Source organism: Micropterus salmoides, unplaced genomic scaffold (assembly GCF_014851395.1).
Source record: "Micropterus salmoides isolate LMB-PRFRI ecotype aquatic unplaced genomic scaffold, ASM1485139v1 Ms_hic_scaffold_14, whole genome shotgun sequence".
Taxonomy (NCBI): domain Eukaryota; kingdom Metazoa; phylum Chordata; class Actinopteri; order Centrarchiformes; family Centrarchidae; genus Micropterus; species Micropterus salmoides.
Window position 1 is genome coordinate 25,555,316 of NW_024040485.1, and position 21,997 is coordinate 25,577,312.

The 21,997-nt window shown below is 41.3% G+C and overlaps 1 protein-coding gene across 1 annotated transcript; it reads right to left on the minus strand.

The window, feature by feature from the left end:
- On the minus strand, positions 1-15,871 carry lrrc24 (leucine rich repeat containing 24). The gene is made up of 5 exons (XM_038718758.1): positions 15,452-15,871; positions 7,266-7,460; positions 3,223-3,501; positions 2,674-2,842; positions 1-2,038 (listed from the first exon to the last, which is right to left on the minus strand). Exons 2-5 carry the CDS (start codon positions 7,425-7,427, stop codon positions 801-803), a joined length of 1,848 nt encoding a protein of 615 aa, XP_038574686.1. The 5' UTR covers positions 7,428-7,460; positions 15,452-15,871; the 3' UTR covers positions 1-800.
- Positions 15,872-21,997: the final 6,126 nt, after the last annotated feature.

Sequence of the window (21,997 nt, forward strand, 5' to 3'; positions counted from 1 at the left end):
CAAAATGTAAAATATTCACATTAGAATGGTTGTTACAGACTGATGGAATTAATCCACTACAGATTCAGTTTCAGGCAATGGAAATGTTAATTCATTGTTTTTAATATTGCAACAAATAAGTAGAAAAAACACGAAATGTTAACATCAAGGAATACAATGCTATGGTAGAAATGTTTAAAAAAAAGGATTGATGCATTCACACTAAACCTCTTTAAACAAATCCACCCACCCACGCCCACTCACACATATGGGTAATGACAATGTAGTTTCAGTAAGAGGATCGCTTTAGGTCTAATTCTAATGAGATCTGCAACAGAGTCCACAAAACAACTGTACTTCACAGTGAAAATTAGCTTCATTATATTTACACAAAACACTGACAAAACACACAAAACAGAGCTTAAAGAAAATAATAAGTACAAAATTTTACTCACTGTTTTAATCCATATTGTTAGTTGCCACTATGTGCTGCACAGTCTCAGCCTCTTTTGTGAGGATATGGATGATCTGTCACACTAACCATGTCTGATACTGTTAGCCACTTATAATTATCTTTAAAGGGTTGCTTTAGAGACCGAAAGGAATGGTTCAGTCATTATTCTTCCTTTAAATATCACTGTCCATTCCTCTGTCCCCTCCTATGTCATACAATAAATCTCTGAAAGATCCTGGTTCTCCTCTCATTTGAAGACCACATACTAATCTTATGCTTTAAATCATTGCACCAAGGTGATTTCCTTTAATGTCATTGATTAAGTCCATTAACATATTGTTTCATGTTAAAACACAATTAAAACCTCTTAGCAGTGAATCTCGTAGGCAACCTGTGATCCGAAGAGGAGACTCTGACTGAGGAACAGCTCTTCTGGGTCTGTTGTAAGGGGTCCCTCTCCTCCATCTGCTGGGTTTCTGCGAAGTCCCATTCCGCCTGATCTGGTCAATGTCTGGACCATTTCATGGTCCAGGAGAGCCTCCTTCATACCCTTTTGCTGGACAAACCCGCTCATCATTGGACACCTGGAAGAAGTGGAGCCTAGGACAGGCTTGGTTCTGTTGAGTACGTACATCTCATGACCGTGGTCATCGCGGTACTCCTCCAGCTGTGCAAAGGTGGTGGGCCCATCAGAGTAGTCGTTCACATAAAGGATGCTCTCTTCCTTGCTGGTACAGTAGGAGCCTCCTTCTTCTTTGCTGTACTGCTGGTGACGAGTGTAGATCATAATCAAGAGGAGAACCGCAGTGAGTGCCAGCAAGGAGATCCCAACAGCAATGGCAGTCTGCGTAGCAGGGCCCAAAGCATTGAAGTCCATGCTGTCCTGTTCATAGAGCGGTTCCTGGCTAACATCCAGAACCTCTGGTTGATAGAAGGAGTTAGATGAAGAGGAAACAAAGGAGTGCGTATTCACACGAGGCCAGAAGTGGGATGAATATGAAGAAGAAGACATATTCACAGCCAGATGAAAGGTAACTCTAGCAACACCACCGGGGTTCCAGGCTTCACACTCATAACGCCCAGCATGTGCTACAGTCACATTGCTGAGGAATAACATGCCGCTGCCCATGTCCGGATCAAAACTGTCCCTCTCGCCGCCCTCCTCAGTCCCACGTACAAGCCCCTGGATTCCTCCGACCTTGATCCCTCCACTGCTGGGCAGGGCAGTCACCACTCCTGCAGCCCCAGGCCTGAAGAGCTCACCATTGGGTCCCAGCTCTTGCACTAGGCCTCGAGGTGATAGCTGGGGCTTGCCATGGGATGCTTTCTTCCAGGTCACCTGAGGCTGAGGGTATCCAGAGGCCTGGCAGGAGACTCGGAGGCTCTCCCCTAGTCGCACAGTCAGGTGGCTGGGCTCGAGCTGCACCACAGGGGGGATGCAGACCAGGCTGTTGGGAGCCACCTCCACCAGGCTGAGGTGGGAGAGACGAGGTGGTTCAGAGCACATCAGCCGACGTTGTTCAGCAGAGCTTAACAGACGCTGTCCGTCTTCACTAATCCAGGTTCTCAGCCAGCCCAGAGCACAATCGCAGCGCCATGGGTTCTCTGTAGATGAGGAAAGTGTCAACTGCTGTTTCCAAAGTCAGGAATTAACTTTAAAACCCAACTTTTTTTTGCCAAAATTGCAGATAGAATGGCAGATACAACCCAGAAGTGCTTAAATTGATATTTGATCTAATTTAATTTAATTTCAACAAATACATGAAAACTGAGCAAACTCCAACTGCTAAGAAAGATAATATTGATGATGATCATTATGACTTGAAAGCTCTGAGCTGTTAAATGGGCCTTGAGGTGATATTCTTTGGTAAGCACATTTATTTTGCTTATGATAATTTAAACTTTGTTTGGGCTTTTTTGGTGCCCATTGCATGACCTAGTTAGGAGGTTCCTTTTTTAGAGGCTGTTCCTTCAATTTATTCTTTAAAATTGTGTCTTTGATGGTTTTTCTTTCTCATTAAAGGTTTATGGTTGGATGAACCCCTTTGATATGTAAAATGTGTCAAAAGAGTCTGTTGGTTTTAGCTGTGGCAGTGCTTTCTCAGGCAGTGTCAATTTTTCAAAACTGTGGCGAGGAAGCATTTTTCAAGGAACTTCCACCTGAATTCAATCTTGGAGAATTATGTCACATTATGGGAAGACATAATGTGCTCTAGGAATTCAGTCCTCACTCTACCTACCTGTGACGCGGAGCACCTGCAGGCTGACGAGCGGTTTGAGGGATGAGGCTCCCAGGGTGCGGAGGTGATTTCTGCTGAGGTCCAGCAGGGCTAGAGATGACAAGCCAGAAAGAGCTTGCTCTGCTAGCAGCTCTATGCTGTTTTCCTGCAGGTGGAGTTCCTGCAGACGCTGCAGACAGGAAGAAGACATAAATGAGCAAAGGAAAGCATGCAAGTTAGAGGAGGTGGGGGAGGAAAAGAAATGTCAAATGTAAAGACAGGATGATTCAATTCCACCTGTCTCAGTCTGTAGGTAGGGATTAATCAGACATGTTGCTATGAATAGGATATACAGTTGCAGATGTCATTCCATATAATCCATTAAAAGGTATACCATATATTGAATTGGGATATTTGCCATTGAGGACTAGCTTTAATTAACTTTAACTACCCGCTAAGCTTTTCTCACTTTACCAAAAGAATTATGGTTAAGGTTTTTGGAACATCGCTGATCATTCTTTTATTTATCCATCTATCCATCCATTCATTCCTTTATCTCAGCCCACCAACCTGCAGTCCCCTGAAGGTGTAGTCCTGCACTCGAGTGATCTGGTTCCCAGCGAGGTATAGGATCCGGAGGTGCTCTAGACCCCGAAACATATCTTGGGTAACCAGGTGGATGAGGTTGCCATTGAGTGCTAGCTCCAGCAGCTGCCCTTGGCTAAGAAACGCCCCAGGCTCCAGGGCTGAGATGCTATTATTCTGAAGGTAGAGGTAATGGAGGCTGCCCAGCTGAGTCAGGTCCTGAAGACGGATCTGCACTATAGCGTTGTCCTGGAGGAAGATGGTCTGTAGGGGAAATGGGGCAAATGAAATTAGCAGAGTGATCCCAACTTGATATTATTAGAGACACAGAGGAGGGGATGTGTTGTTTGAATTGGTGTTTTGTTTTATACAAAAAAGTGAGCACGGCCTGTTGCAGTGCTGTGCTCATTGGGTAGAAAAATTGATTCACCAAGGAGAGATTACATTAACAAGGGCTACCTTGATCACTATCTGCTCTCAATGGGCTGTGCAGAGTTTTGGACATATTTTAATGTGGGCAATACAAACAATGTGGGATGAGCTAGTATAGGGTCATTATAATAATGACTGACAATGTAGGTTGTGCAGCATTTTTCTCTTTTTAGTGGTTCAGTTATTTTGCCAAATAATGCAAACATCACAGACCTTGTCAGCAAACCTCTTCAAACAAAAACTGTTTGAGGGATTGGAGCTACACAGGAGTGTGTGTTTGATCCATTATAGATGGCTGTTTGCTTGATTGGTAATGTGCATTCATTATCTCTGCCAGGCATGAGCCTGGAGAGGATCTGGAGGGTTATGTGTGTGTATGTATATCTAGACACATTAGCCTAATGTTTTTTTGTGCACATTTATGTCTGTATGCTCAGAGACAGAGGCTCTGTTTTGACCCTATAATCTCAGAAACCAGTTGTAATCATCTGATCAAAAATGTCAGCGTTGGCTGCTTTCTGCACCAATAGATAGATAGATAGATAGATAGATTATGAATCTTTGGAAAATAAAAACATTGAAAAAATTTTATTTTAATCAGTGCATAATGTCTATAAGCATTGGTAAACTGTCAAAACACAGTTTTGATCATTGAAAAGAGCCATAATTACTGTCATTTCACAGATGTTGACTTTTATTATAATTAACATAAAGATTAACATAGTAAATATTTGCCCCAAAAAGGTAAAATTACATTAAATTAATGACTGGTGTCCACACCTTTTGATGGGGTTTAAAAAGAAATGTAAACTTTTATTTAATGCCACTTTACAGATACTTTGATTGGAGAGTCTTAGTGATTGGTGTATAATCAAAACCTGTCCCTTTTCTGTCCTCTAGTTCCCCAGGAGAGCTACAGCTGAATGATGAATTAGGTCCACCTGGCCTTGGAAGGCAGCGCACAACTGTGTACACTGGAGTTGGGGAAGTCCAGAAAAGTTGGTGTACAAAATAGATGCAAATATATTCAAAGAGAAAGACAATTGGGAATGTGATACAAACAAAACACAAGCAGAGAATTTACCTGAAATTCAATGTGAATTTATACTCATCTTCTTAAAATGGTTTGCATAATACCTATTCACGCAACAAACACCGGCTGGCCATAGCTCACTCATTGTAGAATATATGCAAGTTTTTGTTGGCAGTCCTAATGAATTGATTTGTTTGCAAGTTTTTGGTATGTAAGCCCAAAGAAAATTTTCAGATTCGGCTGACTTTGCACAACACAACCTCTTGATGACCTATAGAAACCACTCGACCTCTTAAGGTAGCTCAATTGGAAAACATCAACAACAGCAAACAAAATCAACAGTATATCTATCTAAAGTCTGTGAGACATTTAAACCTGATGGTTTACGATGATTTACATGTGGTGAGTCTCAAAAGGGAATTCCTGCAGACACTTGCTCCTCATTGACCACTGCCACCAGATCCACTGCACTTTCCTGGTATGCCTCCAACTTATCTTGAAAAGGGAATACATATTCAGTTTGTGTTGATGTATTTTACAAACATTAAGCTACTAATGAAAAAAGAACACTTTGATCACGCATTTGCTCTAAAAGGGTACAAATTGAGTCCTGTGGTCAGTAAGTTTCCCCAAATAATGGTATGGAGACCAAATTCTGTAGATGTGTTAGTCTATTGCCCTCTCCACAGAATTGGGGACAAATTCAAGTATGTTGGCTACCTGGCTGCAAAAATGACAGAGCAGATAACCACTCCCACTCCACCACCAGCTCTTCCATCAAGTGTGAGCAATAAGCAAAAAGCAGATGATCATCACTGGCTTCTTCACATCCAAAAAGCTTGAGAGCGTTTGATTTACACTCTAACTGCCATTAATAAATAGGGCTGAGCGATATGACGATATACACTATATTACCAAAGGTATTGGGACACCCCTCTAAATCATTGAATTCGGGTGTTCCACTCACTTCCATGGCCACAGGTGTATCAAGCACCTAGGCATGCAGACTGCTTCTACAAACATTTGTGAAAGAATGGGTCGCTCTCAAGAGCTCAGTGAATTCACGTGTGGTACCGCCACCTGTGCAACAAGTCCGTGAAATTTCCTCACTACTAAATATTCCACCTCCATTATAACAAAGTGGAAGGGATTGGGAACAACATAAACTCAGCTACGTAGTGGTAGACCACATAAAATCACAAAGCGGAGTCAGTGCATGCTGAGGCGCACAGTGCACAGAAGTCGCCAACTTTCTGCAGATTCAATAGCTATAGACCTCTAAACGCCATGTGGCCTCACTTGTGGATTAGCTCAAGAACAGTGAGTAGAGAGCTTCTTGGAATAGGTTTCCATGGCTGAGCAACTGCATCCAAGCCTTACATCACCAAGGGCAATGCAAAGAGTCGAGCGCAGTGGTGTAAAGCACGCTGCTGGACACTAGAGCAGTGGAGACGTGTTCTCTGGAGTGACGAATCACGCTTCTCTGTCTGGCAATCTGATGGATGAGTCTGGGTTTGGCGGTTGCCAGGAAAATGGTAGCCTACTTGCCTGACTGCATTGTGCCAAGTGTAAAGTTTGGTTGAAGGGGGATTATGCTGTGGAGGTGTTTTTCAGGGGTTGGGCTTTGCCCCTTAGTTCCAGTTAAAGGAACTGTTAATGCTTCAGCAAGACATTTTGGGCAATTTCATGCTCACGACTTTGTGGAAACAGTTTGGGGATGGCCCCTTCCTGTTCCAATATGACTGCGCACCAGTGCTCAAAGCAAGGTCCATAAAGACATGGATGAGTTTGAAGTAGAGGAAACATTAAAAAAAACCAAATTACACAAGATTTTATGTCAAATTAAAGTTACAAACTGTGTCATTATGCAATATGACCGTATTTTTACGAGTTAGTAATTTACGTTATTTTTCTGGTGCCCCAGCTGCTAAAATATTAGTTATTTACTGTTATTTTACAGTATTTTTCTGGCATCCCTTTTTTTTTTTTTACTAAACTAGACTAAATGGCATGAAATGCCATGCAAAAAGTAAAGAAGGTGTTGTGCTTACAGTAACACCTGAAATAACATTGGCATTTGAACGCTGTTTGGTGATACAAGGCCTGGTGGAGATCTGCAATCTACTGAGTGCACTCTCCTAGTTGGTGATGTTTTCAAAGAAGCAAACATGGGCCATAAGGTAATGTATGATCAACGAGATAGACCTGCTGATTGAGGTTAATGGAACTATTTATCCGGGACATGCTTTCATTAATATTCATGAGCTGCAGTAATGTTGGGGGGCCTGAACCCAAGAGGAAAAGACGATGTAATGTTAAACATCTTCTCAACAGATGATCAGACGGTGTGTAAGAGTCACTTTCAGAGCAAGAATGAATAATTACACAGCCAACAGTGCTGCCCCTCCCTCAGGCTTACATCAAAGAGGGTCACAGCAAATTGATTAACCACAATCATTTCAGGGTAATAAGAATGGATCAGAGAGGCAGTCAACTGATACAAAACCGGTGATGCGGGAGGGGGAAGCTAGTGCCCTAACTTATTGTCTATTGCCCAACAGACCTCGGTGACAGAGGAGACACCGTGTGGAATTTCTTTGATCCCGAGAGATCCGCACTCCACTGTGAGGCTGTAGCAGCGACAGCCAGAGGGGCATCCCAGAGATGGTTGGGGGATGCAGGCCAGGATGATCAGGACGAGTCTTGAGAACCACAAGAGGACCATGGTGGTTTTACAGCAGCACTTCAGAGACAAAACCTGGACAGAAGGGGGGGGGGGGGGGTTGGAAGAGACGAAAGTAAGAATCAATCACTCAACACAACTCATTTCATCCTCAAAGCAAAGATTGACAGTAGCGCCAGATATGTTGTATAAGCAGATGACTGTGAAATGGCAAGGGAGGATTGATACAAAGCAAGGCAGCATAAGATTGTCTCCTCATTCCTGAATGTTTTCCATTCAACTGTGTCTATTCAGTGGAATTGCAGTAGCTTCTATTATGGGCTTCAATTAATTAAAGATGTGATAAAAGATGTGCAGGTTGCTTCAAGGACCTCTCTCTTGTCTTTTTAATGCATGCACAAACACACTCAAAACCTCCCTCTATTTCTGTCTATCTTCTTGTCTTACAAAGACACACACACTCATGCAAATGTACAGCAAAGAGACAGAGGCTGTATTTTGACCTCTATAATCTCAGAAACCAGTTGTAATCATCTGATCAGAAACATCAGCATTGGCTGCTTGCTGCAACATACACACACACACTCACATATATTTACATAGATATATAGGTATATATAATATATATAGAAAGATAAACCCATCGCTAAGCAACTCATCCATACACTTAAAAAAAAATTCAATCAGCCAGGAAGGGATTTATGGATTTATGGTTCGGCTCGACTGCCCACATCAAAATGACCTAAGTCCCGCTGTCCAACATTGGGTAGCCCAGCAGTGTTCACGATAGTCGGCAGCAGATAGCATGAAGATACTGCAGGGTTGGAGATATAATACATGTTGAAATGTCAGACTGAGCCCGTCATTCTGCTCCAGTGACAGCAGGTAGATTTATTGTACTTTGCTGAGCTGCCTGCCTTGCTTTAGAGAATCTTCATCCAGCACAGAAGCAGACATCTCATTGATCCAATCTAACGTCTCACATTGTAATAAAACATTCATGTGCACCCCGGCCGTGTCTCCGTATCCCATTACGCTTGTCTGTCTTGTGAAATTTCTAGTTTGCTTAAGATTGCAGAATCACAGAGACAGATAATTGATAGCATTTACATCTCGCTCTGAATGATTTGGAGATCAACCAGTTTATTAATTATTAGAATGCACACAGATCTCATTACAGCTGAGTGATGAAAGGGTCCTGTGCCTGAAATACACTGTGACTGATAAATATTCAGTTTGCAGGGTGTTTGAACTATTCTGTCAGATTGCTATCAAGCGTGTCTCATTTGCAGTGTTATAATTCAGACCAAAATGTAAGACCTAAGTGAAAAAGCACTAGGATCTCTATATCAGTGGCTAAGAAGTCTTTCTCAATGCAGTCACATTACTAAGCAAATGAACAATGAACTGGATTTTAATATGGCATGTTTGAATTAGAATGCATTTATGAGGATAGCCAGCTGGCTTAATACAATGTGACCCACATAAGCTGTTCAATCTTCTTCTCTCAGCAAAAACTTATGAACAAAAGCTCTCCAAACAAGCGTGGAGAGAAATTATGTGTTTCTATTATTGGGGAGAGAAAGCACATAAATTGAATTTTGAATAAGGCCTTGGTCTGTCATTGAGCTTTTGTTACTTCTCACAGTGAGATGACTTTTAAATAGCTTTGACTTGTTGAAAAGTGTCAGAAGGGAACCAGAGAGGAAGACATTCGCCTGCCCTCGGCTAAGAATACCACAGAACAGGTTGCACTGTCTGATATTTTGTTGTGAGAATGAGTCCAACATCAATGCAAATGACATCCTGCCAGGTAGAGAAAATAGCTTATGCATTTCTCTGTTCATTTTATGAATTTCTCTGCTCATTTCAATGGGACTCTGTCTTTAAAAAGCCTGAGCGGCAATTGTGCCAGGCATTCAGTGTTAGGACAAGGCTAATGAGATGTTCAGACAAGGATAACCTATGGGGGTTATCAACATCTGCAAAAAGAAAGAGGACGATGACAAAAATAAAACAACATTTCGGGAGCGGTTGCTTTAAATAAATGTGCTTGTCTTACAGTATATGCTCCAATATTTCAGATTCAGTTTGCCCTCACTGTGCTTGACAGTCATCTTTTGTCATGCTGATGTGGGATTTCAGTGGTAAGAGGTCAATTTGTTCATTTCAGTCTCAGTAATCCTCTGCGGAACATGCGTAATCTGCACAATCAGATGCTTGTTAGCTAAGCCGCTCTCGGCACTGTCGCCGTTTTTCATAGAGGAGGCTGCTTTATTTGGTTTTGAAAAATGAGGTCAGCAATACATCTCTATTGACTGTGTGAAGATGTGTAAATAGGATGATTACAGCTTAATTCTGTGTACATAGATTTGAGTGTTAAAGGAAAGCAGCTGGAAAGACCTGCCAGGGCAGATGTCAGTCAACAAATGCCAAAGGAAATCTAATAAACTGCACATCACACAAAGCTTGTTCGGCATTCAGTATCAGCATCTACCTCCTAACATGCATCCGCATACCGTGTCTCTGCAAACATTATTTTGCACTGAACTTCAGAGCAGATTGGAGTTTGTTTATTTGGGCGTTTCTGAAATTACAACTGTCTTTTTATTCTTGACCTGGTGCTTAGTTTTCACACCCAAAGAAATCATCCTCTCCTGAATGATTACAGCCTTGCTGGCCAAACCTTCACAGCACAGAAAATTCACCTCATAGTGCTATTATGATTTTCTCTTATTTGTCCAAGGAAGGTAGGTGTTGATGTGTCGGAGGTGCAGCAAACAGCTAGAGTGCTGGAGGCACAAGCAAAGTTCACATCCCTGTGCTACCACCGGTGCAGGTTGGTCTCATCCGTTGTTATGGTAACTCTTGTTATGAGGGAAGGTCTGTGCCCGAAGGCCAGGCACAGTTCCTGTGAGCTGGTGTTAGGCAAACAACTCCACAGAAATAGAAGCTGTCATTTCCTGGGGAAAATTGCTCACAGGAACTTGAGCTGTGTGATGACCCAGAGCTAAATCGTAAATTCTCTGTTAGTCCAACTCTCTCTTTCTCCTGGTTGAACTTTTCTCCCTCCTTTCCCCATTTTCCCTTTTTACTCTGCTGCTCCCTTCACAGTTTCTCTGAAAGCCACCATCATTTTCCTTTTCCCTGTCTCTGACCTCTTTCTTTTCTCATCTCTCGTCCTTCTACTCTGACTGACAGGTGCTAAATCATTTGTCTCAGAGCATCCTTTTGTCCACAAATAGACTGAGGCCAAGGCACAGAGGGAACACTGTGGCACTAACCCAAGAGTAACACAGTGACTTTGAGCGATCATGAGCATGCACAAAGCTCAAGCTCAAGCATGCGCACACACACACACACTCATAAACATGCAGAGCATGTCTACAAAGTAGCACTTGTAAACAAGCACTGGCCACCAACATTCAGGGACACGCACTCTGACTGGCAGACACACACACACACACACAAGAAGACACACTTATGCTTATGCACACCAAACGCCTCTGTGCACATGCACATCCTGCCTACAACCAGCAGCAGCTATCACCATTCATATACACAGACCAAGTCAGATATAAACTGGCAGCCATATATGCACTCTCACACATATTTTTGTGTAAGGGAAGCTCTGCTCAGTTAATAAGCCTGCATTGATTTCTTTATTTTTCCACTACTACTCTGTCCATCTGGGCCAGCCATTGATTTTCAGCATGAAAGCAGAAGGTGGGGTGGGGGGGGGGTTGCATTTGTAAATGTCTGTGTTGAAACAAAGTAAATAAGTACATGTTGCTTATTGCTGAGATACTTGTGTGTGTGTATGTCTGCGTATGTGTGTGTATGTAGCTCACTGTCAGCCTCCCTCAAGCAGAATCACCCTCTGAGGAGCAGCAGCACTCTGCCACTTCTCTCGGTGGAGCATTTAGTCTAAAACCTTCACTCCGGCTCTCTGTGCCCTAACAAACTCGATAAATCTTTGCTTTATAAGAGTTCACATGATAAACTGCTGTGACAGGTCAGTCTGCAATGTTGTTGGTGGTAATGTAAGCTGACCAGCAGAAAAGCTCAAAGGTTATTGATATAAACTGCACACAGGCTTAAAGCAACTCTCAAACAACCCAGAAACTCTGATGTTGTTGGTAAAGGCAATAGCTGAGATACCAAACACTTTTTACTCTATGAACCGGGAACGGCAGCACGGTTACTCCAACCATAAGCAGAATGATGACATTTAACATAAATTCTGTTATTAAGTGTTTGTTTTGGAACTCTTGCAGTCCAATTTGATTTGTGATTGATAATTGAGAAGTAAAAGAACAATGGCAACTGTATGATTGCATAATCAATATCCATTTTCCAAGATTTACTTTTATGCACTCACTGTGAAGGAAGGGGGACTGTAACGTCACATAATCATTGCTCAGATTTTAAACCTCTTTTTAGCCTTGTGACTTCTCAGAAATACTGTTTTTTAACTGCAGGATTAAACAGAGGCGAATTTCCAAAAGCCGTGTAAAACAATGTATGACTTAAAAACAGCTATGAACTTTATTAATATAGATACAGATTAAAATTAAAGAGATTATATCATGCTTATTGGCTTTTTCCCTTTCCTTTATTGAGTCATATACTTTTTTTGTACATGTAATAGGTTTGCTAAATCCAGCCCAAACGGAGTTCCCATCTCCCACAGAAAACACTGCTCTGTAATGCCTGAAAAAAGATTACTCGTGTACATTTTGGGCAACACTTTTAACTATTTATAAACAGTAACTATAGACTTATTCAATGGCTGATAAGTAATTATGTTATAAGAGAAGATGTGGACCAAAATCCATTTATTAACAACTTATTATGCTTGCATTAATATATCGTTCAAAACCAGCCAAAGCGATTTGTTACAATCTGGCAACACAAAATAGACAGGAGAAATCATCTGTGCATAGTAAACAATTTTTGATAACCCCAACTATTAGAGGAATAGTTTAACATTTGATAAAACGCTTATTTGCTTTTTAGAGCGACAGATCTTTACTGCTCTCATTAAATATGAAACTACAACCAGAAGCCAGTTAGCTTAGCTTAGCATAAAGAACAGAAAGGGTAAACAGCTAGCCTGGCTCTGTGTAAAAACAACAAAAGGAAGGAAATAAATATGACAAGTGGTTTTTCAGGAGGTTATATTCAGGACTCAGCATAGTGACATGCTGTCAGCAGTTTCATAAACTGGGTCACCTTTTGAAATATAACTGTCAGTGTTTCCTGCTCTTCAAATTTCAAAATAATTTATTTGTCAACATCACCTGTTTGACACTTATTCCTGTGTTTTTCTCATGATTTCTTTTCAAATGCCAATTTTCTCCAGTCTGTCTCAAACACGTACACACGCACACACTGTCCATTCTAATTGTTATGGTCGGTTGATGCAATCGATCAGAGCAACTTCATACACAGTAGCTTCATTGGACAGGCTGCAGAATTTATGAGTCAGAGTATTATGCCAGAGCAGAATGAGTGGTTTGATTTTTATGTTTCTTTTGCTCCATTTTCATCAGTCTGGTTGTATCCCACTTCTGTTCACCCGTTCATATATTAATAGGGGAAACAAAGGTGGACACACACATACACACCAATCACATTTGGACAGTTTCTCAGTAGTTTTGTTTCACATTGTAATAGATGGAAGAGATTATGAGTCACATTCTCCTCTGTTGAGAGGCAGAACAATCCCCGCTTTTTAAATATTTTCCCAATTTTGATAAAAATATTCACACGAATGAATTTGTATTGGATTTTGTTTTCTTTTAAGCTGTTGCATTATTGCATTTCCCCCAATGTTCCATATGAGAGAATCTGAATTGTAAATATTACTCCTTTTTATGGCAGTTCAGTTGAAAGTGCAGGTATTACTCAAGCAGCAATAAAAGTGTGTGGGAAAGTGTGTGCGTGTCCAGAAATGATATGAATGCTTCACAATGGTTCGATAACGATTGCTTATCATCCTGCTATATTGCATTTCAGTAATACTGTGTGCAGTAGTGTCTGCAGAAGGAGTCATTGAATCCTCATAAATAATGTCTTTTTGTTGCCATGGAAGTGACAGCATCTGCTGACTGCAAGTGATGGATGTCAGATGTATGTCAAATTACACTCTGGCACGTAACCTATATTGTGGTTATATGGGTAGTCTGGCATATACACTGGAAATAATGAAAATGTAAAGGTAATCATTTTTTTCTCTTCTTTTTTCTCATGCCTTTTTTTTATTTCAGCAGATCTTTGCCATCCACCCATATAGTTCTCTAGTCAAGCCAGAATTGGAGGTGCTGTACAATTACAGCCAAGAGAGAGTTCAGTCATCATTGTCTGGCAGACATTAGCCAATGAAAAATTAAAGATATCTGCAGGCGTAAGAAGTCAACTTGTCCATACGGCTCAGTCCACACAAGACAGATACCCCACCCTCAGAAACAAACGAGTTCCTATCCAGGGGCCCGCTGTTTGGCTCCACACTGCTTCATGTGCAGAATAGCAATTAACCAGAGGGATGTGCATTAAAACTCTGACAATAAGAAAGAAACTGTGGCACTTAGAGGTCAGAATGAGAAAACATGATGGCTTTCCTGTAGGGACACATAGTATGTAATAGTAAGCTTGTAGTGACCTAATCACACTTTGTTCTTCCTGGCATCACCCAGAGTATCAATGTAATATCCTTGCCAGATTCCTATAGGGTCTGTGCTGTGCTCAGCAGTGATCTTACTATACTTCATTTTTTCCTATCACAAAAGTATCACTGTAATATTCCCATTCTGAATATACAGTGGCTCTGCAGTGAAATTTGTATTGTGTTTCTCTAAATTGTATTCTGAGATTAAGATAGTTGTTTTAGTGCTTTAGTACTGCGGCATGTTGGGACAAACTAAGTCCCGGATTACTGCTGTGGCATTATTTTATTTTATGAATCACAGATTAAATTGTGTATTAATAAGAGAAACAGCAAGCCCACTTAACAGCAGCAACAACAACAACAACAACAACACAACAACACCATGGTTGGTTAGTTCGCCAGTTTATTGGATTCATTATAGCCCTGCGATGAATACAACATTCAAGATCGTTTTAATGTTTAGTGTTTGGTTGAAACTGTTTTAGAGAGGGTTTGATTCAACTTGATGCTGTCATTTGTGGTGCTGTTGAATTGTATAAGTTGCATACATACACTTAGTGTCCACTTTAATAGGTACCGCTGTACAATCTGATGCAATTCAATACAACTGTGGTGCCATAGAGTCTACTTTTATTGTGCTTATAATGTGTTGGCACTGTCACGTAGGTGTTAATTCGGTTATATGTTTTTTAGCAGTGAAATCAAAGTTGGTGATGGTGTTTTAATGGACTGCATTATATTTATATATGTATTTTCTGACCCCCATGTGTATGTAAATGGGAAGGACAATTTTTTAAAACACCTCTCAATATAATTTAGTCCAATACGGTAATACAGTAATAGAATTTACACACACCTAGATTCAGGGCTGTTGTATTGGACTCCATGAGACTGTACACCGTGTGTATATATGATAACAACATGGGATGTGATCCTTCATTTGGAGTCTGTAGATTCTGTAGTTGTTGTATTGTATTGCAATATAATGAGACTATTTTGCCCACCCAATTTATCTGAATAAGGGTATACCAAATTTGGACTAATACTAGCCACTGACCTATATTGAATAGTTACTTTGCAGTCTGTTAGCTAATAAAAATGTAACTAGGCTATTAACACATATTAACATGAAATAATTAGATGTGCTGGGGCAGTGATTCTCAATTTGGGGTTTGTGTGCCTTCAGGATAAACGCAGTTTCATTTTACTTTAAGTTATTTCAACATGATTGTTACAAAACACATAAGGCAGTTCTATAGGCTCCTTCAATAGACATAAAATTAAATTATATCAAATGTGAGTACATCCCCGACAAACAACATTTGAGAACCTCTGTGTTAGGCTACTATCCCAAGCGCACACTGTCCCCTTTCCCCAAAACACAACTGCAACCTACCGTTTCCCCGCGTGCGTGGACTTGATCTTGGCAGTTGTCTCCTCACTTACTCAGGCGACTTGGAAGACAAAATATATAGATATATATGTATATATAAAAAACGAACCATACTTCGAATCACTGCAGAGATATGAGCCAGAGCATCGTTTCCCTTCCCTACGCTCCCTCCGCTTTTTCCTACTCGCTCCTGACTGGGCAGCGGTTTAGAGTCCACACAGGCTGAGCTCGTCCATTGTAATTGGATACTGAGATCCGGAGGTAACTGCTCGCATCTGCCAGCACTGGACGTCAGCGCTGATGGTGGTCGACTTAGACCCTTAGCTCCCTCTTCTGATATTGTTATGCGGCTTTGATTCGCTTTCCCTTTTGTCCTGCCTTTTTTCCCTCAACGCGAATGTCTTGCAATAGTGACCCACTCCTCTCATTATCCCTGCTTGTACCGACTCCCTCCCCCTTTCTCTTTCTCTCTGTGCGTGAGTGAGAAAGAGAAATAGCGAGACAGAGACAGAGAGAGAGAGGGGGGGGGGGGTCTTTATTCTCTTTCATTCACTTACAAAACATAGATCCGGTCACTGTCTGGAACCGACTGTTTAACTTTAGGAGTAATTTCCGCCGCTAAATCAACCAGGAAAAACAGCGGCACCTTATTGTGAAACAACATATTTGCAGGGAAGCAGAGTGATTTCAGCACCACGGACAGCGGCCTTGTCTTTTATTATGAAAGGTTATGGGCGTAAGATTTGATCATCCACGCTCTGCCACTGACAGAGTGACGCTCGTCGTTATATTCCCTGCAGTGGCAACGGCGGGAATATGTGTGGAAAAGCGTGGAAGGACTGAGTTGAAAAGGTGCCATTTCTGTCTAGCCAAGGGCAAGTGAATTCAAGTAGAACTGCGGCCATTCAATATCCTGCAAAAGCACCTTATTCATAGCAGGCGGCTGCAGTAAACTGGTTGTGGGAGAGAAGGTCAATTTAAGGAGAGAGTTACATTCTGTTTTGCAACACTTTTAGAGGCCTATCAAATTACTTTGTTAAATAGATTTTTAGGTAGGGGCTCAATTTCCTATGTTGCTTAGAACAATGGTTCCCAACCATATAATAGGCCAACTTACCCCCAACAGCCCTGTCAGAAGTATGCCAGGTTCCCCTTCATCCACACCACCCATCATGTTCCAAAAATGTTTAGCCTATATCTATAGGCTATAGGCTTAAGCAATGCTGTTTTCATAAAATTGCAAGTGCATCTGTTTGGTGAGGTAACATCCACTTAGATTGTAGAAGCTGGACATTTCAACCATTTATACATGACTTATAGCCAAATATTCCAACCTTTTTCTATGTCAACTATGTTTCAGTTAATGTAAAAAGTAAGATATTGGATCAATAGTTGAAATGGTTAGCTAAAAGACAGACTCCATTAAAAGATGTTTCAACTTTTAGCCAACTCTTTCAACTGTTTACCCATTTATTATAGCTATCTACTCCAACAATCAATGACTTTTAGCTAGCTATTTCAACCATTTATCCATAATTACACTTTTAGCTAACCTAACCATTTCCACAATTTATCAACTTTTGAACTATTGGTACTTTTTAGTAATGCATTACTCTTTGCTATGTTAACTGTTTAGATCTCTGTTCTCAATTGCTAACTTGTTGCTAATTGCTAAATAACACTATCTGTGAAGATTCTCAGTCATCCAGGTCATAGTTATCCAACGAAGGTTAAAATCAAGGGCAACTGGACTTGGTTGAAGATACTGGAAGACGTTTCGTCCCTTATCCAAAGGACTTCTTCAGTTCTGACTGACTGGCAGGGAAACTCAGCTATTTAACCTCAGTGGGGTCGTTGTTGAGTTTCCTGGGAAGTGATGAAAGGACAGCATTGTAAGAGAAATGGGGTCGTTGGCCCGGGTCATCGAACAGAGGAGGGGGTCTACGCCACCACTTATCCCCCACTTACAATGCTGTCCTTTCATCACTTCCCAGGAAACTCAACAAACGTAACCCATTGGCCTCAGGTGAAGATACCAACGATGGTCGTTCAGTCTTGGCCACCGGTAGTCCTAACGACTGTAACGACTGTCGTCACAGCAACAAGGAACACTAACGAACCAGCGGTATCGATGACCCGGGCCAACAACCCCACTGAGGTTAAATAGCTGAGTTTCCCTGCCAGTCAGTCAGAACTGAAGAAGTCCTTCGGATGAGGGACGAAACGTCTTCCAGTATCTTCAACCAAGTCCAGTTGCCCTTGATTTTAACCTTTGTTGGCTAAATAACACTAGTTTGGTTCAGGTGTTAAGCTGATGATACACAGAGCAACTTTTAGAGCAATCGTGCAGGGCAACGTTGCCGTCAATGGGTAAAGATTACTACCGCAATCCCCTTCCCCCACCACTCCGCCACCTGCCCCGCACCGCCACTATCCGTTCAAAACATAGTCAGACTTGCCACTAGCAAGATTGCCCAGCAACATTGCTCAGAAAGTTGCCTCGTGTATCGTCAGCTTTACATTTGACTCAACATGTGGATCTCTTTCTAATCAAAACATAATGTTTGTTTTTTTTTAATTACTTGAGCTACTCTACTGCCATCTTACCACATGCCCCATGGATACTGCTTAAGTAGACAACCCCCTTAGGTACAAGTAGGGTACCCAAAACCTGAGAATCATATAAGAGGCGTGTGCGCGTCCCCCCTGATGATGACTTGAGTGCACACTAATCACACACAACAGTGGTTAAAACCATGCTGACCCACATTTAGCATCGCCTGATTACGCCTGCGCGCAATGCCTGGCTATGTGTGAGATGGTTCTCATGCCTGAGCAGGTGAATTAGTTTGTGTCTAATTGCGACTCTTTGTGATGCTGAGCGCTACGCAGTGTGTGTTTGAGCTCAGATTTTAATGATCTCCTCCTATCCCCTCTGGGCCAGCACGAGCCTATTTCGACCCACATCAGGATAATTAACATCACACTCACACGTCTGAAAGAGCAGAGTGCTCCTTACACCATCTTTCCTCCCATCCTGCTGCTTTTAACGCTCCCTTTTTGGCTCACGGGAAAACCAACAAATGTTAAATTACAACACAGGCTATTTGTATGCATGCACAGTCCCATCCACATTTTATTTGCACATAAATTGGTCCATAAACTTCACTAACAAGTTGTGTTTTCCAGCCATAAAAAACAAAAGCACCCTATTAAAAAGCCAGTGTCTTATAATGTCATGGTTGCCAGTTTGAATCCCCAGATCTGCAGGGAAATCAGTCCCCTACTCACTACACTGTCCAACTGTCTAAGTCCACTTGAACAAGTCACAGTTCCATTAGTGCTCCTCTGTGGGCAACCTTAGAAGACTGAGGTTCTCTGGCCTTTTTCTAGGTGTGTGTGTGTGTGTGTTTGAGTAAAACCCCTTCTTCCCTTTGCAGCTACTCCCATGGGGATTGGCTGTAATTAGGAATGCTCTCTTTATGAGCTTGCCTTGTAAATTAAAACACCTCTATATCAAAGAGGGAACACACTGGGTGTAGTCCTGCTAGGAAGGATTTTCCAACCTCTATTGAAATGATGTCTTTGTTGCCATTGTCCAGGTATTTCAAGCAGAAAATCAAGAATTTGTTTTTTTTCTTGAATCACAGCATGTGGAAGAAGCTTGAATTAACAGACACAAAATGGTAATAATTGTGAGTGAATACTTTCTAAAAGTGACTGGTTTCAGCTGTTTTAAAAAAGGCAGGCAAAGATAAATTTGACAACTTGATTCAGGCAGACAGATGACAGTGATATAGACTAAGCCAAATTACCAACAGGGCAGTATAATTTCCATTTACATATTCTTATAGAGAAATATAAATGAATACAATGTCCATGTAAATGTGGAGGGAAAACATATGAGGAAATCACCTTTTTTGGGATGTGATCTATGTGGGTTGGGATCAATAACATGCACAGACAGATGCTGGGGAGATAACAGCGATTTAAAGCACAGCTACACACACACACACACACACACACACACACACACACACACACACCGTGTAATGTGATGATTTCCCAATGAAAAGTATGCAGGACATGAAAGCTTTACAAATGGCCGCCAAAACAACAGCTGTAATGTGACAGGCAGACATTTGTTCCACTAATCACTGAGGGGATTGTAAAATACATCCGAATAGAGGCTAAGAGAGTCTTATGTTATTAGGCCCTGCTACTGTGACTCCACACACACACACACACACACACACACACACACACACACACACACTGTGGATGAGTCTGTTGTCCATCATCCCTTGCCTTGGCCCTCACACCTTGACAGCTGTCAGATTTTGACATGTGAGATCACAGAATAATGGGATTACACTGATCTGTGGAGAAAAAGCGTGTTCCCAGCAGCGAGTGTGTACACATTGAGTAAACAACACTTGCAGATTTAACGGTTAGGTTCGTTAGTTTATAGTAGTTTTTGCTAATTTGGTTTTGTGTGCCAATTATATTTATCGCTGAAATTTCTGCTTCCACCCCAACACAATGGAAATAAATGGAATTTCATCTGAGGTGCTCCAAGTATTAAAAAATTACATTTAACAACAGCAGTATATCCCAGAAATAATGTCCCTGTTACTCTAATCCATTGACATCACAGTTTTCAGTGAAATTACTTTTTACCAAAGAAATAGTATGAAAACTGTTGACAGCATGTTCTATTGATTATCCAGGCAACACTGGAAAGAATTATTGCTTATTTTTATCTATATATCTATATCTATATTGTGCATTTGACGAAGATATCAAGATTTCGTCCAATGCTAGTGTTTAAAACGTTTTCTACAATATCTGCAAATGGCAACTAGGTATGGTTGAACCTACAATAAATGATTTGGACAGTTGGGGGTAATGGTAACAACTTGTGAACACACCGTTGCTGGAAAGCAGTCCACTGCTGAGTTTGGTTTGAACTTCCCTGAGATATTCCCTGGTGTGTGTGTGTGTGTTTGGTGTGTTTGTGAGAGCAGGCAGGTGCACCAATCACCACAGTATGCTAACCTCCCCACCGCCAACAATTTACCCGCATTTGACGTGTGGCAGGTAATAATTTTAGACCCTGGTGTCAGGTAATGTTAAACGACTGGCCCACGGACATTCAGCTTACTTTCTAGTTTGCCAAGATATGCTGTTTTCATGAAGTTAGCTATAGTAGTACGAGAGTTGTGAGTACCGCTGTTTGATTCTCTCTGCAGTTGTAACAACAGCTAACCGGGGTGGCTGTGGAGGAGGAGGAGGTCGAGCTGGTTGCCTACTAATGGGAAGATCGGCGCTTCAGTCCCCATGTCCTCCAGGCTTCATGTCGAAGTGTCCTTTGGCAAGATACTGAAACCCAAATTGACGCGAAAATGATGGCTGTTCTGTCGGTGAAATGAATTCATGTGAATCTTAATTTTGGTGTGTGAATGGGTGAATGTACGGAAGCAGGGACGTGCACAGGAATTTTGAAGGGCAGTTGCTCTGACCTGAAAAAAGGCACTAAACACAGTATCCAAAATGTATTAACAATATAAATGTCACCAAAATACATATGAGAAAAAGAGTTCCTTATATTATTGTTTATTGTTTTTTTTAATCATTATTATTTATTTTTTTCCTTTTTTTTATTTGAAAATAAATAATCTAGATTGAATTGACAGATGGGGAAAACTCGCTTTTAATAAAATATTAAATAAAAAAACGCTTAGATTTCGGAAAAAAATACAATCCTTTTTTAATCTTTTGGCTTCCCGTACATTCAGTTGCGCTTCTAGCTCGTATTCACTTCTGTTGGTACGTATCACGTATGGTAACTGGGCAAAACTACGCATGATTTGTTGTAGTATGATTGCATAAAGGAAGGAAACAGGAATTCCGGTAGGGAACAGAATCGACTGACGTGCAGGCAGCGCTGCAGCAGTGCAGCCACTTAAACAGAGTTTGCCCTTCCCCTACTGACTTTCACTTTCGGTGCCCGAATGGAAGTGAATGAGGCTTTGCGATCGCGATTATTTTTTTATTTTATTTTTTTTTCTCGGAAGGGCGAGTCGGAAGGGCAACTTGAGTCAGGAAAGGCAAACGGGCAGTTGCCCGGGCAACCAGAGCAACCCCCCTGTGCACGTCCCTGTACGGAAGCGCATTGCATTCACCAAAGAAAAAAAAATTGGAAGCCTTATCTCATAATTACGAGATAAGATGTCATAATTACGAGATCTTTTCTCGTAATTATGACATCTTATCTCGTTATTATGACATCTTTTCTCATTATTATGACATTTTATCTTGTAATTACGACATCCTGATCTCGTTATGAGATAAGGCTTCCAATTTTTTTTTCTTTGGTGAATGCAATGTGCTTCTGTAGTGAATGCGATGTGTGTACAAGCGCTTTGAGTGGTCGGGAAGACTAGAAAGACAAATTTTAAATTACTTGTTGTGTTGTTCGTTTTATATGATAGTATTGGTCATGTTGTTGGATTTCTCCAGAATTAAAAGAAGAGTGAATATCGGACT